Source organism: Chelonoidis abingdonii, chromosome 6 (genome assembly GCF_003597395.2).
Source record: "Chelonoidis abingdonii isolate Lonesome George chromosome 6, CheloAbing_2.0, whole genome shotgun sequence".
Taxonomy (NCBI): Eukaryota; Metazoa; Chordata; order Testudines; family Testudinidae; genus Chelonoidis; species Chelonoidis abingdonii.
In genome coordinates this window covers 59,545,128-59,570,737 of record NC_133774.1, presented here as the reverse complement: position 1 = coordinate 59,570,737, position 25,610 = coordinate 59,545,128, and the positions used below count along the sequence as shown (strand labels likewise).

At 38.9% G+C, this 25,610-nt stretch overlaps 1 protein-coding gene across 1 annotated transcript in view; it reads right to left on the bottom strand.

Moving 5' to 3' along the window:
• ADGRV1 (adhesion G protein-coupled receptor V1) overlaps positions 1 to 25,610 on the bottom strand; it is a 460,423-nt gene that overhangs the window by 257,590 nt on the left and 177,223 nt on the right. The window contains exons 68-79 of the mRNA XM_032764111.2: positions 24,573 to 24,774; positions 23,986 to 24,205; positions 21,910 to 22,149; positions 17,732 to 17,881; positions 16,094 to 16,567; positions 15,154 to 15,300; positions 13,743 to 13,914; positions 13,192 to 13,327; positions 9,367 to 10,214; positions 7,479 to 7,596; positions 5,697 to 5,868; positions 3,313 to 3,555 (exon numbers count right to left, since the gene is read on the bottom strand). Coding sequence (XP_032620002.2) covers positions 3,313 to 3,555; positions 5,697 to 5,868; positions 7,479 to 7,596; positions 9,367 to 10,214; positions 13,192 to 13,327; positions 13,743 to 13,914; positions 15,154 to 15,300; positions 16,094 to 16,567; positions 17,732 to 17,881; positions 21,910 to 22,149; positions 23,986 to 24,205; positions 24,573 to 24,774 — 3,122 coding nt within the window. The remainder of the gene's footprint in view (positions 1 to 3,312; positions 3,556 to 5,696; positions 5,869 to 7,478; positions 7,597 to 9,366; positions 10,215 to 13,191; positions 13,328 to 13,742; positions 13,915 to 15,153; positions 15,301 to 16,093; positions 16,568 to 17,731; positions 17,882 to 21,909; positions 22,150 to 23,985; positions 24,206 to 24,572; positions 24,775 to 25,610) is intronic.

Genomic DNA, 25,610 nt, shown 5'->3' with positions numbered 1-25,610 from the left:
CATAATGCAGTGTGTTTAAAAGTAAGTGCACTTAAATGGGTAAAATCCATATTTTCTTTAAAATGTAAATATAATCTGTTAAAATTAAATTCCTATTTGGTAATAATCTGGACTATCCTCCCCACACACATTCTGTATTGAACCAAAATGGTTTAAGGTAAGAGACTTTGTGATGGGGTCTGTGATAAATTGGGAGGAGGGAGAAATAAGTAAAACAGTCTCTCAGTTCTCACAGACCTTTGTTACCAATCAAGGAAGTGAAAATTTGAATGCTGTTGAATACATCACTGACCTGGGACAAAGGGCTTCAGGGGTTATAGCTATTAGGAAAGACTATGTAAGGTAATGTTTATGGTCAATGAGAAGAGCGGGACTAATTCTATAGCTTCTGCTCACCAGTAGCTCCTGGTGACTTCAACAGGTGCTAATCATATTCCATGGCTGCACAACAAGGCCACTCAATTAAGGGGAGAGGTAGATGTTGTAAATAGGTAAACACCAAAAAGCTTGAGGTACAATTGTGGTAAATGAAATTCTGAGAGCGTACTAAAGAAGGATGATTCTAGACAACTGCCAGAGGGGATATCAAACTCCAAAACAAAAGGCACAAACTTAAATTACGGGCTAGTCACAAAAGGAATCTAGGAGATATTTTGAAGAAGGTAATTAAAGTGTCAGATTAATTTTTCTCAGGCAGAAATAGACACATTAACATATTCATTAAATGTTAGACAAATCCTGGACCAGCTTGTGAATCATACAAAGGGGGCACTAGTGCAGCTTTCAGATCTATGCACTTCCCGTTCCTCAGATCTACCGTTCTTGTTCCTGGCTCCTCCAACCCTCCATACCCAGTGTACACTGCCAAGCAGGAAGCAGAACTCTATGGTGCTCTAAGGGGTTTCCCTCACATTGTACAAGGTCCTCAATCCTGTCTTCTCTCTTTCTACCACAGAAACTCACTAGGATCATGACAGTCTCTCTGGCCACAAACAAGGGAGTACTATTTTTTTTTTTTTTAATTTTAATTGATTTTTGCAAGCATCTCAACAATGCCTAGCATGAGGAGGTCCTGGTCCTGACTGGAGCCTCTGGGTTTTCCTATAATAAAAATAACAATTCTCTATGGTGTTTATCCCTGCAGTATAGGAGCCCCTCACAGACAATGTATTTATCTTCACAATGCCCCAGGGAGAAGGGAAGAATTATCCACATTTTACAGAGGGCAAATAGATGCACAGACAACAGGAAGCTGTGTCAGAACCAGAAACTGAACCATGATCACCTGAGTCTCAGTTCAATGGTTTATCCACAAGACTATTCTTCTTTGACCTTTATCATAGAAATATTACAGAATACAAATGCAAGTCAGATATGAGTCCAGCTTTAGGAGATACATGGACTCATTTCCTCTTGAAATATTACAGTTTTACCTATCATCGAGTATACAGAATTTTTATTATTTTTTAATTTGCTTTTTTGCCACATGCCATAACCTTCATTTCTAGATCTGATACATAATAAGCCTTGCCTAAGTAGAAACTAGTTTTCTGGGCTACTATTCAAGTTCATAATAACACAGAGCTTTGGGATTATCTATTGATCATCACACAAAAGATTCCTTCAGGCAACCCTCAAAATGGCTCCTCCTATGCAAAAGAAAGGATTTTTAATGTCAACTTCTGAGTACTGCTTCTGATTACTGCTAGTGCTGACTAATTAAATACTTTTACTGGGTAACTAGAACATTTTCATTTCACTAAACAGCTTATTGTAAATCAACGTGGTTTCTTATGTGTGCAGACTTCCTCTGGAAACAAGTCATCATCTTTGCCAATTACTGACAGAAGTGACTGTTTATTTGCCCCTTTCAGCTGGGTTTCCAGAATCAGCAGGAAGCAGGGAAATAAGCAGTGATAAAAATTAATAGCGTCAAGCAAAGGAAATATAAAGAAATTGTGGGAATGAGACAAACATCTATTTCCAGTGAACTCCTCCTCCCTGCCTCCCCCTTGACTTCCTCTCTCAGAGTTTTTTTCCTCACATTTTGGTACTCTGTCATGCTCAATACTCGAGATTGTACAGCAGTTGTGTTACCATACATGCCAAAACAGGCAAGCTACCTATATTAGCCTAAGCATACTGTATGTGATGAGAAGTGATGCTGCCATTCCTTCTCCATTTACCAGCTTCATGATTGGGGATCCATGTTCTTTTTCCTAGCAAGAATCCGAAAACCTGCAACCATACACTTTAACTAAAATACACTGAGCAGCTACTGTACAACAAACCCATGGCAACACAGAGATACACAATTGCTATAGTCAAACCTGACACACATGCAGCATGAAATAAAACTCACAGCCTTTTATTAAACAAAAGGAAAGGAAAGTTCACCAGCCAATGCATAATAATACTTCAGTATGAGAACACTTCTTTACAATAATGCTTCTACGCTCAATACTCAGCCCAAGTAGTCAGGCCAAGTGCTAAGCAGATGCAACAGGAAAAAACTAGGGAAAACCTCCCCCTCAGCCCATAGGCTGGCTGTGGATCCAAAGAGGAGCAGGAACTGTGCCTAGATAACTGTACAATGTTGTGCATAGTACCTGTCACTTGAGCTAAAGGAGACTCTCCATCAGCTGTCACCAGTAATAGGGTTATTATTATTTTTAAGACAACAGACCAGCAACTAGTATAAGGCTATATGATGAACACATCAACAAATGCATAGGACTGATATCATCTATTGGAGAAATAGACTAGCAGTATGTTTTTGCAGTTCATAAAAGAATTGCTGCCCCAATAAAAAAATAGATACTTTCTAAGTCAATGGCTCAAGAATATTGTCTGGACTTAAGTAACTGTAACCAACTGAGATATGGATTAGACTTCTATGAAAATGCCTTCTCTTTTCTTTTAAATATTCCATTGACATAATAAAGGAAATCACATGTTTGGTAGGATACAAACGATTATACCTGCTGTGGCAGAATCCACATTTTAAAGGGAGGAGGCTAAAGCCTAGGAAAAGCTTTAACAGGGAGTGGAAGTGTTGATGACCTATTTAATACTTCAGGATGGCCATAGTTCTTGAGGTTATTGGAAGTACCCTGCACAAAATTACTTTTGGTAAACAGATCAAAATGAGATGATTTTAGTAACAGGAAACAAAATATGCTAGACTTATCTAAGTTATGACCGCTGCTGTAAACATTTGTAACTTGAGCTTTTCCTAGATAAAGTAAACCAGGGCTAAACTTACTTGCTTATGCTTTAGAGAATAAATGAGGATATTATACACAATCTTACCTGCATATTATAATTAACTGAGATGGTTAATGCTGTACTGGAGTCTCTAACCACCTGCAAACTGATTAAAGTGGTCTTTTTACTAGCCACAGCCAGACGAGATCCCACAGCAAAATATACTACGCCATGAGGAGCATCACTTTCTGGAACAGTTATGTAGGCAAATCTGGCACTGCTGTTTAATGCTGCTCCTGAGCTTACTTCATACAACTCAACAAAAAAATAAGTTTCAAATTCAGGTACCTGTAAACAAGTGAGAATTCAAGATCATTATAATGTCCACTGATTCCAACAGGAGAAGGCAGTAAAGAATAAATTCCATCCTTTTTGAAAAAGTTCTCCTGTTATTATACAGTCTCCCCATTGAATTACTCATTGGCTTCAAAGATATTATAAGGCAGATAAAGTACTCTCCCAAAAGGGATAACATTTCAGCGAACACCAATATGGAAGAAGTAGGCGAAGAGTCTTATGGTCTTTCACATATAATCTCACACAATAGCCTAACAACATATAGTATACATATGATGTGCCTCTGGGATGCTGTGAGACATAAGCCAAACGTTCCAATTTATGGAATGACACAAGGTGTACATTTGTGCAGAATTTGTCTCTTTAATTCCCTTTTGCACCTGCAAAAAATATGCACAAACATGTGCACAATGAATTTCAAGTGGAAAATTTGCATACCTGTGTAAGTACAGGTTTTTGCCCCTGCCATTAACTGTGACTATCTTTTGAAGGTGGAACTCAGGTCTCAAGCATTGAAAAAAATTGACAGGTGTCTGTAGCGTTTGTATTAGTGTGAATGAACCTCAAAAGGTTCAAAAGTTTGGCTAAGCATTTTCATGACTCTTAAGTCTGGAAAACTAGGCTGAAAATATCATGATACAGGCTCTTCTACGAGACTTTTGGTACTTCCTAGTTCTAGTCAGTCTGGAAATAGAAATGCTGTATTTCAATGGTCATACACCAGAGAATTTGATCATGCAATTCCCAAATGTTATTTTTCAACATTTTACTGAATACAGTATAGCAAGTAATTGATTTTCTAAACAAAATAAGAAATAGGTTAATTATTTCTTATTTTGTTTAGAAAATCAATTAGGCTAGATTTTCAATAGGGCCTCCACTTGGTCTCTGATTTTTACCCAAAATCAAATGTGAATACAAATGATATAACGAAGATGTCTAACTTCCTGATTTTGCATCCACAAATCAGTTTGTTAGATATCTAAATATCATTTACATCTGTTAATTTAGGCAGGCATGAAGCTGCAGACATAAAGATAGAGGTCATTTTTGAAAATGTAGCCCTGGACAAGCAAAACCAAAGCAGCTCATTAAAAAACAAAACAAAACAAAAAACAGCTTCTTTTCCAATTAATGAAGGGTGAGCACTGAAGACACTGTAACTTAGGCTTGTTTTTAAATTCCGGCATTTTTGTAAATACTAGCTTATTTCTCATCCAAAACAGGATCCAATTGTTAGTCGGCAGAGTCAATACAGTTGAGGTTGAACTAGACACAGTAGCTGCCAGGTGCTGCAGCGTTCAAACTTCCCAGAAGATCTTGAAAGTGACAGTGGACCTGTATCATATTTATGTTCATTTATAATGTAAAAAACATGCAGAAACAACATGAAAAAAATCCTTTAGAACTTTTTTCCATATGAAAGGACAGGGCATATAATTGGGGTATTGTAATCAGAGCAGGTGATGGCTCTCTACACTATATGATCTTGTTATTGATATATAGGTCTTATTGCTTCCATAACCAATCAGATCAATCTTTGAGACCAGGCAGGTTTAAGATCTCGATTTATTGAAATACTGCCTTAGTTATCACAGTCATGCAACATATTAGGTCCTAATTCAGCAACACACTTTACCTGAAGCACTTGACTGAACCTATAATGTTCATTAAAGAACATGTTTCAGTCCCATTGGCTTAAATAAGACATAAATTTGCTTACATGTTTTGCTGATGGGATTACTCAGGTCATACGGTTAAAGTGAAGTACATATTAAGTGCTTTGGTGAAACAAATATTTAATGTGTGAAGGGTAAAAGCCCATTTGTACTGAATACTTATTTCACTGAAGTGACTGTAACCTACTTTACTTTATATTTCCTGTATGGCTTCAATAACTGCAGCCTTCTTTAGGGCCAAACACTCAATCCCTTCCACAGTTTCTAATTAGCCATTCTTGCGGCAAAGCAAGAATTAAAGAAAATGGGGATTTGTGCAAGGACTGAGAAGAAATTGAGTAAGGACCTGCAGACGTGGTCCCTGGATTTTAAGTTCTCTCAATCAGGGCCTATGGGTTTTTTTATATTTGTAAGTAAGTCATGATGCTATATAAATATTAATAAACTACTCACATGATCAGGTTTTATTTCAACAGAGATGTTGCACAGCGTTTGACCTGCCATGCAGGTGGTAACCCCTAACACAGCCAAGAGTTCATTTGCCAGGTTTACTCCATCCTTCCCAAGGACAACAGATGTTTTATTAAAGGTTACCCGCCAAAAGATCTTCACATCTTCAAAAGCTCTATGAGCAAAGCAAAGCAGTATAAATGCATTGAAGATGGCAGCTATTGCTTCAGGGAAGCTAAACCACATAGACACATTCATTTTTTTATTATTAATAAAAATTTACCACTGGAAAACAAAATGCTTTCAGAAGAAAAAATATTTTTCTTTTTGTTGTATGTTATTTCCTCTGAAATTAGCTATATTAATAAAAGTCACAAGAGCAATGTCAGCCAGTTATTGAGAAGCAAGCTAGATCCAGGTCTCGGCAAGTCACTTAAGTCAGTAAGTTACTTACATATGTGCTTAACTGAGGTCATGGGACTACTCACGTGGTTAAAGTTAAGCATATGTTTAAGTACTTTGCTGAACAGGGATCCTAGATTGTAAGCATTTTGAAATAGGGACTTACTTTTCTATGTGTTTGAAAATCACCTAGCATATTTGAGAGTTTGCGTAATATGTAAAAAGTATACATACAGTGTGTGGCAATACATACATATATATTGGTACACATGTATCTTATTAAATACTGTGATAGACCCAGGCCAGTTGAGTACAGCAGAATAGCAGAAGATAGATATACTGGCCACTGGATTAACAGTTTTCTGTTCCCTGACTGACCAGAGCAGAGGCTGCTCCAGACTAATGAGAACATCTGACTCTAATTAACCTGCAAAGAGTCAGGTGAGGCCATTCAGTTAATGTGACCACCTGACTCTAATTAAGGTCCTGCTGATACTATAAAAAGGGCTCACTCCAGTCAGACAGGGGAGAGCCAGGGAGCCAAAGGTGAGGAAGTGCAGCTCAAGGGCTGGTTACTGAAGACACTGGTTACTGAAGACCCTCAACCATTGTTAAAGGAGCCCTAAGGTAAGGGTGAAGATGGGAGAAGCAGGAGAGCTGTGGGGAAGTGGCCCAGGAAAATGTAGCAACTCTGGCAGTGAAAGGTTGGCTGCCAACAGGGTCCCTGGGCCGGAACCCGGAGTAGAGGGCGGGCCGGAGTTCCCCCCAACCCACCACTACAGGAACATCTCCTGGGAGGGGAAGTCAGGCCCCTGTCAGGACAGGAGGCTGAACAGAGACTGTGGGAGTTCTCTCACCAACCTCCTTGCTGGCATATGATGAAAAGGGCTCAGTAGACTGTAACCCTGGCCCTAGAGAGAGAAGGGCTACGTGGAGGGTCACAGTGAGCCACTGAGGCTAGCATAAACCACCTAGAAGCGCAGGACCCACGGGAGCAAGGTCAGAGCTCTGCCACAATATGCATATTACTTCTCAGACCTATTGTATAATAGCCAAGAAGATCATAAGTTTCAGAGACATTTTTAGCCAACTAAGCAATTAATCTTAAGGGTGAGTACATATAGCAAGGAAATTAATTTCTCATCTCACTTATTATGTGTGTTAGGTAGATATTTAATTCTTGTTTCTGTTTAGTACCAGTACACTAACAATCACATTTTAAATTTATGAAGAAAGTTTGCCAAATTACAATAAACTATTAGAGCAGCTGAAAGTCAAAGATTTATTATAAAATTCCATGATAACCTCTTCTGCTAACAGCTGATTTCAACACAGCACATTACAGCATGTGGGGACAGCACTTTTATCAGCCGTTGCCTGCACCTGTTTGGTTGCCTTGTGACAATCAGCTGCACCTCCCTGTTTTCAGAATCTTCATCAAGCACAAGGCCACTTTGTACCTCTGCACTGAATCCCAAAATGCCATTTTGAAGATCATTGCCTGTATGAGAAACAGTCCAACAAAATGATTAGGAAGAAAATAAAGTTGAGAATAAGTTGTACATATTTAATGCAGAAAGAATTGCTTAAAATGAAAAACATACACAAGACATGATATAAAGTACACAAACAGCCAAATTTTCAAAGGGAACAAAGGCTGTAACCACAAAAGTCTCCTTCAAACATATAAAAAAAACCCATGTGTTCCTACATTTATCTAGTAACCCAACTGAAATTTTTACATTTTAATTTTGCAGATTGTCTTTTAACTGTGAAAATAGCTCCTTTGGAAAGGCAATTTATGGTCAGATGCCTAGCATCTTCTGTGCAGGTAAACTGAAATCTTCAGAAGCACTTAGGTTTTTCAAACTCTGCTCCCATTGACTTCAGTGGGTCCAGTGCCAGGCCAGCATTAATTACTCTTGAAAATCTCACCCATAAAGTCCTTACAGAATAGGCCCACTCTGAATAACTGCTGTTCATCACAATCATTTAAAAATGCATTAGCTCTAAAGGATCCCCCCCATAATGATAGCATTACTCTATACTGGGGACGAAAGAGCCTGTTTTTTAATAAAGTCAGTTAGTAAGAGACTTCCAATCTGGTTCAGACACAGCATGTGTGTCACCTTTCTTCCCCTCAACATTGTTTCTTGACCTTATTACCTGTGCTCATTTAATTTAGATCATAAGCTTAGCACATCACACATACCAATGTCACTATATAATTAATTTCTTAAAAACAATCTACATGCATGCAATTATGTGACTAACTTGCACATGCATGCAAATTGTTATTTACATGTACAACTGCAGTAACTATGAATGTAACAGAAGCATATAACTGCACACACAATTGACATTCTGTTCCTGGATATGTTTTTCTGGTAGCTTTTCTGGTACATTCTTTCAAGGACACAATTTGGTCGTTAATCCCTAAGAGCCATTTTGTAATATTAAAAGTATTTTGCTTGATTTGAATTTCCAAAGTACTTGTTATCACTGTTGTTATCTTGCCAAACCACCTACATTATATGCTCTATAAAAACAACTTGGAATCAGAGTGCTTTCAACTCAATAAACAATTCATAAAATTCATATTTCAAAAGATCTCTGTGCAAACTATATGGGAAAATGTTATGGTAGCTATTCACAAATTAAAGTAATCCAGATTTCTGGTATTAACCTCTAGCATTAGGATGCAATCACTGAGAGAAAAAAGCTCTTAGCTAATTATCAGATTTAATCTACAATAATCATTATGGCCCATCTGTTACCCTACACTTCCAGAAGCAGAGAAGGACCAAAAGAAGGTGGCGAGTTCCCGCACCACAGATTCCCCCTTTGTTTAAACCTTGCAGAAACTACTTCAGAGATTAGGGAGGCAATGGGTCAATGGGAGGAAAGTCAAGGTCAGAGGAATAGACACTGTCTGCACTAATGCCTCCTCTCAGTGGGGACACAGTATGTGCCAAGTAAAATACCTCAGGAATAGGGGCTGGGCAGCATCCAGCAGGTGAGTCAATGACAGTGTGGGTCATGAAAAATGCACATTCCCAAAGGAAGAAAGGTGGGATTTGACAGGCAGTAGAGACATAAAGCCTCCGCATATCTGCAAACTTTCGAGGTTTAGGAGCAAAATACCCTGCATATCTCATGGAAAGAAATCCCAACCTTAATGGAATTTGCCAGAGGAACTCAGAGTTAGACAGCTTTATATGTTAAATTATATTGCATTTATGCATTGAATCTCTGAAAACAAGAATATTACCTGTGATAATTATTGTTGCAAAAGCTGAAAACTCATATTCATCCTTTCCCTCCACAATCTGAGCTCCACCTTGAGGGTCTGAGAGGAAAACATAGAAGAATTCTTGCCCTTCGGGCTCATCATCATCAAGAATTCTGATAGACACTTTGCTTTCTTTCTCTCTATCCAGCAGTGTCACAGATATAATCTGTTCCTCAAAGTCCATCCCTTCAGTCGCCCATGTCAGGTTAGAATTTCCATACACATTCTCAAAAGGAAATTCATCTACCCCACTCTGTGCACTCACTCCACCAAAGGTTTTAACAGTTACTTTGACATCACCGGCAAAGCCCTGGGTCCTTCTGATATTAAGTATTACTGTGTTGGGTGTACTATTGTTTGTGTCTTCCTCTGCATAAATAAATCCTGGCCCAAGACTCATTATTCCATGAACAATATCATTGGCCAATACCGTAATTGCTGCAACACTAAAATCTGGATTCAAACGTGGATTCCTATTAGGATTAAATTTTTCCATGGCCAAAACTTCAACTGAAGTTAACTTTACAAAAAATACTTCATCCATCTCAGAAATTGTGTCATCGATGATTGATATTTCAACTACATCCTCTGCCTGAAAATGTCCAAACACAAGCTCTCCATTTTGAACAGGTCCAAAGTCTTCTAATGGTTTGGCACTTCCTGCAAAAGTCTGATAGGCCAATTTAGTGAGGTTGCTTTGGAAACCAAACAATCTTTGGACGTGCAATCTGATCACCTGCACATCTTCTTCAACTGAAACATGTCTTGAGTTAGGGGAAAATTGGAAGACACCCATTGGCTCAATTTCAGCTACTGTGAATCCTGATCTGAAATAGAAAACTTAACAGTTGAATTAAGAAACACAAGTCACCCATTAAAAATGATGGGGTCTGATACTCTGTTGTCTTGCATTTTACATAGTCATTTATGGATGCAAGAAGTTGGATGTAAAATGTTACCATACCAAAAAAAGTTCCCCGCTCACAATAGTTTGGTGTGTGGAGGGGGAAGGGAGGAGTTGTGACAATGTGACAGAGGAGGTAAAAAGGTTCCCCTTCACAGGGAATGTCCTTGCATAGGTTCTTGCACAGATCAGGCCAGAGAACTTCAAGCCTTTCAGCCTGGGCTGCAGGCAGAGGCAAGAAGAAACAATAATCATTATGGCCTGCATGCTATCTTCCACTTCCACTTCCAGGAACAGAGAAGGTGCAAAAGAAGGTGGAGAGCATGGAAATTGGGAGTTCCAGCACCACAGACTTCTCTGTTACTTTAAACTTTGCAGAAACTATTCCACAGATGCTGGGGAGGCAGTGGGGCAATGGGAGAAAAGTCAGGATTAGGCGAACAGACATTCTCTGCATTAATGTCTCCTCTCAATACCACGGGGATGCAGGGTGTGATGAGCCAGGAGTTGGGGCAGAAGAAAGAAAGTAAATGAATAAAGATGATCTGGTTTAGAGAAGTATTATTGTGGCATCTTTATAGTTTCTTAGTGAGATGTTGCAGAGGCAGCCTTGTACTAATGTAATGAATAAATAGGAAGAACAATACAGACAAGTTATTGGATAAATATAGGAACACCTTGAAAGGAGCTCAATTATTTAGTCAAATACCTTATAATTACTACTAATTAAAACAGTTATTTTAATTAACACTTTTTGTCCTTTATTAATATTCCAATTACTTTATTCTCTTTCTTTCTTGGCTCTATTCACTGATAGCTAATGATGGTGCTGTAGGCAGGGTATGGAGAGGTCAAGAATAGCACCAGGTATGGAGCAAGATATTGGTCCCACTCTGCAGAGTCCAGCTGACTAGTCTGAGAGAGGCATATGTGTATGACTGCACTCCTCTCCCAGCATGTAAGGCCTCTCCCCAGGCATGAGCGTCTGGGCACCACCTACCCACCCTCTGAGTTACTGTCTTGAATGCATCAGAACTGACTTTCCTGGTATATTGGGGATGTAGACAGATCTCCCCGCAGGGGACTGAGGAAGCATTCTCTCTCAGTGTCCATCATGGGGTAGGGCAGTTGTCAGTGGGCCTGCTCACGGGGTAAACCTGAGCACAGGAGTCAGGAAGGCTTCCGGTGATATTGTTATTTCTTGGGCAGGGACAGGTATCGCAAATCTAGAGTAGATTATTGTACACATCTTCTTTACCCTCATTCCTCAAACGAGAAGGGGTGCTGGTCGGCGATTCCAGCAGCTGGCTGGATCCAATGGATGATGTAACAAGGTCAAGCAGAAGGTACTCATGCACTCATGAGCATTCACGCAGTCATGTACTTCCACACTGGATCACTGTTTTCCCTGGTAGGGTTTGGGGGTACTGTTCATCTCAGTGTTGTGTCAATTAAATAAAAGTTGCAGCCTGATGGCTTAAACCTATCTTTTGTGTGTGTGTTGTGTCTTTATTCACTGCATACCCAGGACAAAGAGTAGGCGTTTGCCTATCTTTCCCTCCTCTGTACTAGCCTCCTTTTCGGATCTTATAGGCCTGAGCCTGAAAGAAATTATTGCTAGTAATCAAGCGGCACTTTACATCCTCACTGAGAGTCTTGCCATAACTTTCACTCACTTTGAATGTCAAAATGGGGTGTCTTGCAGTATCCTTCAAGCTAGTGGCTCCTATGGGACAGAGTCCTACAAATCAATGCACTGAAACTCACAGCAGCCATTGATTCTGCAACCTCAACCTTAGTAGTTCTAATGGAGTCTAGTTTAACTCAGCAATTTTAATCCTTTTCAGAATTGGTTCTTTTTGGGGATACCACAATTTTATTTAAGGTAAGTGAATTCAGAGTAGGTGAAATTTGCTGCATTTTTTTCCTCCTCTTACCTACCAAAAAAGGTAGTAGCAATGCAACCTTCCCCCACACTGCACCGAAAAAAATTCAAGTGTCGTCTAACACCTCTTTGGGTGATGAGATGACTCATTCTCTATACAAATTCAGTTTTTGACCTTTTGCAAAAATTGACTGGGTGCCAGTTAAGAAAACACTGCCAATGATTAGACAGACCCACTAATGCTAGCATGGTGTTTTTTGCTCATGTTTCAGTGCTTCACAGTATGGAGAAAGACATCCTTTGCACAGAGGGAAAGCTCTGTGGTGATAATTGGTGCCCCCTAGGATATCAAGATGTATTAATGCATTTCTCTATATAGTGGCCTTTACAGAGGCAAATTATAGATTCCACTTCTCCAGTTTCTCAGAAAATCTTGGATCCTCTATTCCTGTAACTGCCTCCACAAACATATATACACATATCCCAGTTCTAGGCAAATCACCCATTCCCCTGTTACTCACTACACCAATGGCTCTCAAACTTTTATACTGGCAATCCCTTTCACATAGCTAGCCTCTGAGTACAATCCCCTCCCCGCTTATAAATTAAAAACATTTAAATATATTTAACACCATTATAAATGCCGGAGGCAAAGTGGGATTTGGGGTGGAGGTTGACAACTCGTGACCCCCCATGTAATAACCTCACAACCCCCTGAGGGGTCCAGCCCCCAGTTTGAGAACCCCTGCCTTACACACTACTGCCAAGGAACTGAACTGGCTTTGCAAGAGGTTCCAGATCTGATCAGAGCAGCCCTACCAATTGGTTCCATTTGGTCTGCAGCCATGGGTTCACCAGCAAAGTTACCAAATCTTTATGTTGCTGATTTTTCCTTTTCCTAACTCAATTGGATTTTGCACAGTTTAAATGTCTGTAATCAGATCAGAATTTTTACTGCATATATCCATTTGTTGGGGTCCAGGCAATTAACCAAGGGTCTAAGTAACATCCTTACCTCAACTGAGCCCCACCAGATACATTGCTGTACACTGATGTTAGATGGATAGCAAATGCCTCAGGTCTTCTTAAGCTTGGAATAACATGAAATGAAATTACTTTGTTTTTTTCACCATAAGAAAATGTAACATTACCTGGAGAAAGAGAGAGAAGCAACAATTCACAAATTGTTAAGCAGGAATCCTCTTTTTACTTTTGAGCATAGAGAAATAAGAGTTATCATCAGACTCCTGCTCTGTCTAGGGAAGTGGAAATCTGCATGACAAAGTGCAGCACCTTTTCTCTACAAAGCAGTTCTTCAGAAGTATAACAAGGTGCATATTGCACTAAGGAGTACATTATCTACGAAATGGAAGGTTGTCCTTTTTCAAAAAAGAAACCTTACTACTCACAGATAAAAATCAGACCATATACTTTCATTCTAAGAATGATGTCCTATTAAAAACAGAGCATGAAATGTACAAAAATATTAGAGTAACAACTAAAGTGGAGTTAGTCAGACACAGACATTTTGTAGCTCTGAGTATACTGTAACAAGAAAGTGCTCACCAAATCCAGGTGTAATATTGCCTGGTTGAACAAACTCTGGAATTAAATCAAGTGGGTATCCAGAAGTCCAGCTAACTGTTAGAGGGCCGTATACACCTTTTCTGGTTATCACAGCTTCGCCTGTCCCTTCTATAATGTTTGTAAGTTGTAAAATAAGAGACTCAAAGCCAACCTACAGAAACATATAATACATCTTTGTTAGAACAATATGGGAATATCTAGTACTGCATGTATATACTGTAATATATTATATATATATTATAGTAGCCATATATCTACTACACATGCATTTACCAAAGATTCTAAATTCCAGATTTCTGAGACTCACTCATAGTTTTGGAACTAGGTAATCAATGTGACTTAGATTTCTGTGTTAAAAGATGCCAGTGCATAGCACATGGTATCTGTTCTTCATAACGGGCGTGGGGCAGAAGGCTTCTTAACTCTCATGGAGAGGAGCTATTATGAGGCGTGTATGCATACATACACAGAAAATAAATGATCACCTGAGCATATGATGAAAAGAAAATCAATGCCAAATGACATTGCTCAGCAGATAAATACTTGTTCCAGCTATTTGCTTTGTTCTTCAGCTGAAGTTGTGGCTAAATGGGTTATTCTGACAGTCTGGAAGTGATAATATAAGTGGCATCCATGGGGTAGTAAACAATGGTAAAGGAAAGAACCATGTGAATAAAGTTAAATTATGAACTGAAGGAAGCAAGAGAGAAAAGGGGTTCAAGATAAGAGATCTAAAAGCATTTAATATTAACATGAATAGAATTTAAGAGGTAAGACAGTGAGATGCTATTGTCTGTTTCCAGTATACTAAAAAAGGTAATTCAGGTAGACAGTACTTTATTATGGACCGATTCTGGCATTGTTTACTCCCATGTAATCCCACTGAAGTAAGTGAAAGCAGAATTTGGCTCTATATAACTAACATAATACAAGAGGGTCAAGCTTTACATTTGCAATGTTAAAGAATGAAAGGAAATCTACCTTTTTTGGTATATGCTGCTTTAAGACTTACTACTTAACCTAAAGAGAGAATATAATCTGGACTCGACATTTTTTCTTAAAATTCTTAATACTTCAGATTTATGAAGACACAGGCATAGACTAACTGCACACACACATATTATGGTTCACCTGCTGTTTTCTAATTTCATATAGAGTGTCAAAAGTTAATACATTTAGAAACTGTGTCTCTTGAATTTCTGAGGCAGTACAAAATGTTTATCAGATCCTTGATGTGTACTGTAGATGTAACAAGTGGGGACAGCTGTCAACCATTAAGCTGACTTTGAACAAATGTTAGCATCACCTAAGTACCCAGGCCTCTAGTAACAGAAGTATTAGGATCTGCCCTCTAGTGGTAATCTTGTTTCACTGCAGCCAGTCTAGTTACCTGAGAATTGGCAGCTTCCTCTGGAACAGACAAAGTAGCTGATTTTGCACTTCCTAATATTATTTTAGGCACGTAATTGGCACTTCCATGGATCAGGCTTGCATTGGTCAGTTCCAGAGTGAAATTCAAGCCCAGTAAGAGAAACACCTTTAAAGATACAATTTAAATTTTAAAAGCTGGTAATTTTTTTCAACTGAAAACAACAACAATATCAACTGAGTTAAGGAGTTAAGTAACAAACTGTCTGCAGTTCCTTTAATGGCACTGAGAATCATTAAAATGGCAAGAAGTTTAACAAAGATCTTCCTCAAAATCATTACACAAAAGTCAATACTATGAAGGAGCCCCAGCGGTTTTATACAATGTAAGCTCTTTGTGGTAAGGATTGTCACTTATTATAGGTTCACAGTATCTAGCACAATGGATCTCAGTAACAGAATGGGAAATGTAGAGAATAGAGTAGGTGAGGTTAGTGCATCTGCAGCTATGCAAGTCAACCCACAGATAGGGGCACACAGCAGCTATGGGGTAACTGCAGGTCTTGATGATTCAGTCTTCCAGAACTAAGCAGCCTTCTCCAGTAAATAGCCCACTCCCAAAAGCATACTTGGGAGAGGATTTGGGCCTATACAACAGAATATAAAACTGAAAACGTGAATGATACACATAAAGCGATATAAGCAGAAGCTCAGGGATACACCCAGCCTTGGTTTTATATTCTATTCTTATACTGAAAACCACATTTTCTTTGAACACAACTGTACATAAATAATACAAAATTCAGAGTATTAAAATTCTCTCTCTCACTCTCTCTCCCTCCAACAGACACTGTTTATCACCATTTAATGTCTTATTCAGTGACATCTGTACATATGATGTAGACATAAATTTAAGTAACAAAACACCAGAGAGGTCTATCCAGCTAAAGGACACTACAGACCTGGCTGCTTATTGGCACTCTCTTCACACCAAAGCTGGCACCATCTTTTACCAGCAGACATCCCACTGTATTCTCAGGAGTGATTAGCGGTTCTCGATGACGAGGTGAGATTCGGTACTCAACACTCACATCTCCTAATGTCCCAGCATGTCGAGTTATATTCATCTGAATGTGTCGGCTTAAGTCTCTCTCTACCAATACTGACTGCCTATCAGAGTACAAGGCAAACACTCCATGGGGCTCATCGTTTGCTAACACAGTGAATCTCAAAACTCTCTTGTCCTGATCCAAATCTGCTCCTCCTTCCACTGAAAGCAGCTCTACCACATAATTCTCATCTACTTCCGGAACATCATCTGGTAACAGATAGATAATGATCTCTGCTGTACTCTGATTTTCAGCAATGGAGACAGTACCCCTTGTTGCAAGGAAGTCACCTGTGGTATCAGAATCACTACTCAGTTTCCAGTGAACCTGAAATAAGTGAAAAAACATTGTTGACTAACTTGGAACTCTTATGCACTCAGGTACGCAGAGCATAAGATACAACATTTAACAAGAAAATAGTAATTATTTTATGTAAATATAAAAAATAAATAGGTATAGTAACCTAAAACAGGACCACAATCACCTTCCCTTCTCCCTCTGCTTACCCTCAATGACCTGAATATGGTGGTGATTGTTTCTAAATATCTTTGTAGGTTCACTTTACAGAATTTCCAGGCCTAACTCCACAGTTTGTTTTTATTGGTCAAAACTCCCCTGCTGTTCTCTCTCTCTCAAGAGTCCCCCCGAAATTTTTCTCTTAAGAATGACAAAGTACTTAAAAGTACAAAACATGGTACCTTGAGCACTGCAGACATACAGCATACCAAGTGCACTCCAGGTACATACGAAATGGTCCAAATGTTCTTTACCGTATAGTGCACAATTTTTGTTTTGTTTTTTAAAAATCTTTCCCCTCTGTATAGCACTCCAGCCAAATGAGAACAATAGGAAAATCCTTATCTCTCCACCAACATCAGGTAGCTTTTTAAAAGTAATTTCCACAGATAGTGTCCATTATATAAGATAATGGATACTTTTTAATATGAATACCAAAAACTGATTGCACCAGAAAGGGAGTCCATGATATTATGGTACAAATAGCTTGCTGAATTCTGAAGAACTTCAGGAAGCAATCCCCAACTGATTTAATAACCAGTATTGATCACTCTTCAAAACACAAGGGCCCAATTCCCCTCTGTTGTACGGCATGCAGTTGTCTGAGAGGATTGGGTGTATGTTGCTCCCTTTCTAAGAAGGTATCATTTTATTCAAAAATGCATTCTACACCATTCTCCTATCATAAGCCTAGGGAAAGAGAGAGGGGGAGGAGAGTGTCAAAAAATGAGCATGGGTTGCCACATTTTGTCCAATCAATATAGAAATTTGACATGACTTTCCAAAACATAAAATATTAGGGCCAAATCCCTTTTTCAATTATGCCAACTCCAAAGGAAAATACATAAACACTGTAAGCAATCAAAAGACTTTAAGACAACTCTAAATTGGACCTGCTCTCCTATGTGCATTCTAATGGATGAAGACTTCAGATTACATTGTTTTTAAGTAATCCCAAAATGAGAGTAAGAATACCATTATGTTCCCCAGAGTGCCTTGGACTCGTTTGATGAAAAGTGTAATATTCTCTGGCCCTTCCAAGACTGATGGCTCCTCATAGTTCTTACTAGATAATGATTCAGGAGCAAACTGCACAATTCCATTGGGATCACCAAATTTCTGTATCTAGAAAGCAGCAAATAAAATATGGGTCAAGAATATATAATGAACTATCTTATTTATAGACCACTGGGGAACTCGATGATGGATTCAACAACTCACAAATCCATTAACCATCCTCCATCCTGATTTCCCCCCCTCCCCCCAACAAGTTAGAGTACAGTAGCAGCTGAAATGGAGATTGTGTGAAAAAAAATAAAATAAATAGCAGATAGGACCACCATGGGACCAGAGTAAAATGGTCTAGCGTCAAGAACAGAACACACAGGCAGCTACACTAAATCTACATAAGACCAGTTGTTCAATGGAAAAATCCTATGAGTGTCACAAAGAAGGATTAGTGTATTACAGTGGATTATAAATTGAATACAAGTCAGTAATATGATGCTGTCAGGAAACAGGCAAAGCTCTTGGTTTGCAATAATGGGAGTATGTGTAAACAAAGTCAGGTAATTTACTCTGCTCTGCTCAGCACTGTTTAAAGCAGCACTGGTCAAGCCTCACTCAGCTTCAAACAATATTTTTTAAAAAATGACATAAATGATTTGGACAGACTGCAGAGAGCAAAGGAAATGATAAAAAGTTTGGAAAATAAATCCTGTGAAGAGAAGTTAAGGGATCTGAGTGAGTTCTCTTTTGTTGTGCTACAGCATCAGAAAGAAGATGGGAATCTATTATCCTCTTTAGTCGAGAAGGACAGAACAAGCAGCTTACTGGACTTGCAGTGCAGCAGGCAATATTTAGATTAACTATTGTTGGACTGTATGGCATTTGTAGTGGGATACAGAACACTTCAACTCTAGGTTTCTGATTCTCACCTTTTAGTGTGGTAACTGAAGTGAACTGGTTTAATTGATTCAACCCAGCCCCTAGTGAATAGGAGCCACAACACATACCAGAATCATAATGGACACTAACTAACTGTCACCCGAGTTTTCAATCTCAGCAGAGGTATCAGTGATTTAATGGTTTTGGAGACTGAACTCCCCCTTCCTACTGGTATAGGTGGCCTTTCCAGATCAGAGAGGAGGCACACTGGTGGACAGAACTAGACAAATACTAGAGCTAATTATTTGCTGAATAACAACTGGATGAATAATATGCATTGTATGCAAACACAAACACAATATTTAAACAGTTCTATTGACGGGACAGTGTGGAGAAGCTACTTCGAACAATGCTTGTGCTATTCCTTTTCAGTGAATAAGCAGAGAATTTCAGTCTCTGAATACCAACATCACATTTTAAGTCCCATCTCTCTGTGTCCCTCCCACTTCCCCACATAATCAAATATTGCAGGGGAGGGGGAAATTATTACTATATTGGTCATTAGGCCCCAGATTTTAAAGGTATTTAAGCATCTGAAGATGCACGTAGGTGCCTAGAGGAATTTTCTAAAGTGCCTAGGTGCATAACAACCATCGAGTTCAGCTATGACGAAGATGAGAGTAGGACAAGAAATGGAATAAAATAGGTTAAGCACTGGCACACGCTACCATTATGTTTTTAAAGATTCAAATTAAAAGTCCTTTTTCTCAGTCCTTGATATATTTCAATTACCTTTTTGATTTTATCATTATAAGGCCCCTTGAGATGTTTGGGGGATAAGGAGCCCACAACAATTGTACTGAATTATATATTCTTTTGGATTTGGGAAAAATTACTTACTGGGATTTCTGTTTATCACAGACTTCTCTTTGTACATCCTGCTGCCCACCAGCAATTACAGACAGCATTAGGACTCCACCTACCAGAAGCAAGGAGGCAAGAGAACTGACAATAAAGGCTAATATATAAGCACTAATCCATCAGCTATCTTTCCAATCGGAGACTTCCAAAGCAAAGTAATAGATACTAAAATCAGAGGGGAAAAAAACTCCAAGTGATACACTTTGGAGAAAAGGGGGAATCAATGTAGGAAGAAAGGACTATGATAAACAGAATAATCAGTGACTACTTTTCCCTTATCATATGTCCCTCTTTCATCCTACTGAACAACAGAATCAGGGACAGTGTATGTCACTTAAAGGGATGCTTGGTGCCCCTCGTGACCAACAAATCTCAGCCAACAGGGACAGATCCAATTAATAATGCCAGATGACAATGTCAGGAGATGACCTAACAAAACCCAGAGTTAAATGCTTCTGAATTCTGAGCCTGTGAAGTTGCCATACTTCAGATAGAATGGCCTGATGATATGCTAATGGACTACAATACCTGATTGACTGAGCCACTGTGGTTACAGTGGCATTCTGTCCTTTGTAGCAACCTTTAAAAAAGACTTAATTCTTCTGAAACTGGAAGTACAAGATAGATAAAACTTCAGAGCTTACTTGTCCCTAGGAAGAGAAGCTTCCTCTCCTGCAATGCAGAGATCAGGACACAGTGTAACTAAAACAATACATTCAGTGACATGAGTCTCCAGAATAAGCTTGCGGAGATTCAAAGAACTGTCCTATTTTGAAAAATAATGGCTAATAAGGAGAAACACAGTAGCAGGCACAGATCTTTAACTCAGTATGAGCAGGAATGAAGGTGGCATAGATCTTTAACTTTGTGTGAGCAGGGGTTGGGAAGCACACATAGAGGATGTGCATGTGTCTTAGGTAGACATTCAACGCAATCCCATAAAGATGAGGGTAGGACTATATTACGAGAGTAATTATCTACAGGTCCTGTTGAATGTTGTGCCATGGGAAACACAAGGAAGGGCGTAAACTTTCACGGCACTTCAGACTGGTGGGTTGAAGTTACTGTAAAACTGACAACAAACAAGGTCTTCCGGAGGTAGAGAAGACCATGTCATCCATATTATTTGTCCACATTCCAAGGCAAAGTTGCAAAAGGAATTCACTGTGGATTAACTTGCAAATGAATCTTCTAATTCCCAGACAGGTTCCCTGAACTAGTTAGAGATCCAATAATAAAGTGTCTGTCCTACTGATCAGCATATTTTTAGAAATTCCTACCTGAAGTCCAGAACACCTCTGCAGATATTTGGCTTTCCATAGAAAACCTGGAGTAGGAAACAGGGACCAAGAGCCTATCAAGTCTATCCTAACTTGGTTGATGGGACCAAAGTGGGAAGCAAGAGAAAATTTTTGAGAGACATTTAGAGATTGAACCCTTGCTCCAAATGCAGGCTCTACTTTTGACAAAGGCAGAATCTCCCATAAAGAGTTGAAGTCAATTCCAGTCCTTGGATCTTCCCCTTATATCATTTCATTCTAGAGGTAAGACTTGGACTAAGAGGTGCAGAGGGGCATGTGCAAGGCGGAGGAATGGGAGGCGGTAGTAGTACATGGGAGTAGCTACCCCAGGATCTGAAACTCCTTTGTTGTAGCTTTGCACTTTTTGATGCCACATATTCAGTTTGTCATGTCCACCACTCTCCCCCCACAGACTGCCTGAGGGCCTTTCTTAGGGATAAGATTGCTGTCAGGCAAGATTCACCAGTCGAAAAAACAGAAAGCACTGCAGAGTGATGGAACAGAGGCTGAGGAACAAAACTTGGTCCCGGAGGAGGGGGAGGGGGAACGTAATTTTGTGAAAAACCTCAAGCTCTGAGAAGGTTGTTTGTGAGAAGGATGTATTTCCCTGCTGGCTGTTCATAGCATTCTCCCCTCTTCTGCCAGAATCGCTTTAAGCTGTGAAGTCTCTGCAGCAAGGAGCAACATGCCTCTCCTTTCTTCTCCCCCCATTACCCATACTTTTTATTCTTCTGTAGCTGGATTTCTTCTTGCTTTCCTTTTATATACAGAAGCCGAAAGATAAAAGAGGAGGTTAGAGAAAACACAGAATGCAAGCTAAGAACTTGGGCATGAAAGCTAAGACAACCGGAAGGGAATAGGGCCAGGTTGGTGCTGAGATGCTAGCCTTGATTCATGGATCCTTTACCTCCTTGCTTCTGTAACACTGTTGCTGGGCAGGACATGAGAAGAGGGAGTTGAATGATAAACTAGGCAATCTGTTGGATGAAATTAAAAAACTCTTCAGAAACAATCCTCAAGGGGAAAAAATGAACAACAACTTACTATTAGGGTAATGTTGGTAGACTTGGGGTCTACTTCTGTTTCACCTTTCACAAGGCTCAGCCTAATAATGAAGAGCTCCTGAACTTCAACTTCTCCATGAGGGTAGATTTTCAGACTAATAGTTCTCAGACCTCCTTCTCCTTCTCTAAAATAGAATGATCCATTCACAGGGTCACCAATGTCACTGTTCAGGGGGGATAACACCTCTTCTGAATTGGGTCCTAAAATGTCCCAATTAACCTGTGGAAAGTATTAGTTTCAAATGTAGAGCTGCATCAATATAATACCAGCCTCACAAGGGAGAAAGTATAATTGGACTACACTGATACTATCATAAGAATTTATCTATCTGGTATGTGATTATACAGTCCTACTATACTGTTAAGGGAATGAATGGCACATAACATAACTGTAACATTGGACTCTTCTCTCTAATCATAATATTTTCTAAAAATTCACCTAAAGACAGAAAGAAGAGAAACAGTGAAGGGTCATTCTGAATATTACTTTAAAAACAAAACTTCAACATTATGGATGTTAATAAATAGGAAAGAATGGAACCTCTATTTTAAGGAGCAGGCACAGGAAAAAAATATGTACATTTTAGTATGCATTTTTAACTTTTATTACAATAGAACCCAAAAGCTCTAATCAAGATTAGAACTCTGCCCTGCCACACTTGGTACTAACACATCAGATAACAAAGCCTTTGCCCCAAAAAGCTTGTATTCAAAGCCCTCAAAATTCTGCAAAGACTCATGTACACACTTAATTTTACACTGCAAATAATAAAGCACAGGATTTGGGGGCTAATTTAAAGCAAGACACAGGAAAAGAACACAATAAAAATTAGGAGAGAAAAAGAAAGGAAGACAAGAGTAATATTATTTAGTTATCATAGATAGCGCCAAATCAGTTAGAAGTGGAGTTTTGTGACTTTTTTGGGTGGGGAATGTTTCTTTGGATTTTAATTATGTAAATATAAATAAGTAAATAAAATAGCTCATCCCTGGCAAACATTATGGTACAATTGGGCCATGAGGTGGGATTTGAAGGAAGAGAGTGCAGTGGCTTAACAGACTAGTCGTCGGAAAACATTCCATGTGTAATAGGCAATATAGAAAAAACTGATGTATTTAAGTTAAAATCATATCTGATCATTTGCTGTGATTAAATCAAGTTTTATTAAGATAATGTCTAAATGATGGGATCTGAAATATTTAGAAGACATACATTCACCATTAGAGTAAGTTATTGTTATAAACATGTATGCTGAAGTAGACAGGGCCTGATCATTCTGTTACACCAATTTAAATGAATGTAACTGAATAAAATGGAATTACACCAGTGTGAAACTGGTACGAAAGAAGAATCAGACACTAGCTATGTATAGTTCCAGAGAGAAGTCAACATTAAACTGTTATTCTGCCTCTCTAGAAATGGCACGGAAAAACAGTCTTGAAGTTATGGCATAGGACTGGGAATCAGAAGACATGGAGCCACTTACAGGCCACTGCAGCTGCAAGGGGCTGGAGAGAATTCTCTGAACAGGAGCAGCAGGACTGATGTAAGTGGAAAAATGCTGCCTCCCTTCACAAGCCCTGATAATTGACAGCAGGAGGGGAAGTGCTTGGAGTTCTGAATGTTGAAGAGGATTCTGGGCTATTGCGCAGTATGTAGGAAGCCCTGGGTAGGTGGCTGTAAGTTTGGGGCTAGATTCTCTTCTACGTTTTATTCTCAGCTCTTTAACACATTTCCTGTGTGACCTGGGACAAGTCACTTCATTTCTTGACATCTCAATTTTCTGGTCTTCAAGCAGAGGATAAAGAGAGATAACATCTACTTTACAGTAGTTTTAGTGGGGTCTAAATTCATTCATGTGCATAAAGCACTTTAAGATCCTCAAATGTAAAGTCCTATGGAAATGCAAAGTAGTAATACATTATTGCTATTATATTTTCAACCTATAAATTTAATAAGTTACACACCTTCCTTCTCTCAACATGATTTGATAGAGTGAAATTGTATCTTATTTTTATTGAAAACTACACAAAATGCTTTGAAAGAAAGGCCTACCTGAGTTTCTCCTATCAATCCTCCAGTTCTTTCCAGCACCAAGGACAGTGTCAGCGATGAACTGGGGTTTGGAAGAATAATTTGGCTTTGGTTGAGGAATCGTACAAGTCCATTAGGGGAGTCACTCTTAGCAATAGTGATTTGGCTCACTAGGTGGAGCCCAAGGACTGCTCCTCCAGTGGCTCCTATCAGCTGGATTTCAAACTGTTCTGCAAACTCCCTGGGTCAAAGAGATCAGAGTCTTTTAAACACTAAAAAACATGGAGTAAAACTAAAAGCTGAAAATCTAGTAAGTTGCCTTGTTGGTTGCATATATGTAAATGTACACGAAGCAATGAATGTATTGGTGATTATTCCTTTTCTCTACATAAAACTGAGATCCGAAATAAAGGTAATGTAGTGATGTGGTGGCAGCAGCATAGGGCTCTCCTAGCTTCCTGTACACTGGAAGCTTCCTGTACACAGAACATTGGTGTGTTCTCGTCAAATCAAAGTATAAGCACGTAGCATATAATGGGCTAAGACTGAATTTCTAAACAATTATAGGTTAATACATGAATAACTAAACAAAGATCCAATACCATTACCTTTCATCATCATCTGTAATAGAGACACTGATAAAACTCCGGTTCTGGCCATGATGAAAGATGACTGAGTTATTATTGACACTGTAGTCAATACTGTAAGGAAGTGCAGAAATACTTCGAGAGAGAAAATCAGCTGTCACATAGCCATGAGTTCCACGCTTTCTCACTACAGGAATCAAGATCATTCCAACATCTTCTTCCACTGCAAGAGTAATTCAAAATGAACTACTGAACAATAAGAGTGCATTTTTCAGAGTAGCTTCATAAACAGTACATGTAAATGACCACTTAGACACCCAAAATAGGTGATTATACACATATGTGCCCATTGTACTCAGGAGGGCATAAATTGCTTGGGCACTTGAGCCAGCTGCTTCTGAAAACTGGCCACAGAGTGACTAACAACATTATAATATACGTAAATGGATTATCACTTGTTTCCCATAACAGAATTATGTACACTTTCTTTAATCAGATAGACAGAGAAGCTTTGAACAACATCCAGGTGTCTTATGTTTCTAGGTTATCTGTTTTTTTCCTCTTAAGTTTTGACACGGATCAAAAACCATGTACATTATTTTAAACTTTAATAACTAAATCAACAACAAAGAATACATTGCTACACTCATTTTGATTTGCCAGTTTACAGTTCCCTCAATAGAGGATTTGTAGATTACTCTGTAATGTACAGTATGGTAATTATAGCAACTATTTATGATCTTCAGAGGATATGTAATAGCAAATGCATGCCCAATTAATATGGTGAATGAACAAGATTCAAGTTCTTAAGACACATCTTAAACGATACAAGGCTTTACCAATTAATAACATCTTGGACTGATCTGCACCAATAAGCAGGCGGCTAGCCAGTGGAATGCACAAAAAACTCAGCTGTAATATACTTTAGACCACTTGATCAACTAAGTAGGAAGGCTGCCACATTTCAAACTAGTTGAAGCAGTCTTAAGTAAAGTTTCATATTGCAGTAATCCAATGTGGTGGTGGCAGCAAAGGTGTGGATATTTTCAGAGATTTTAC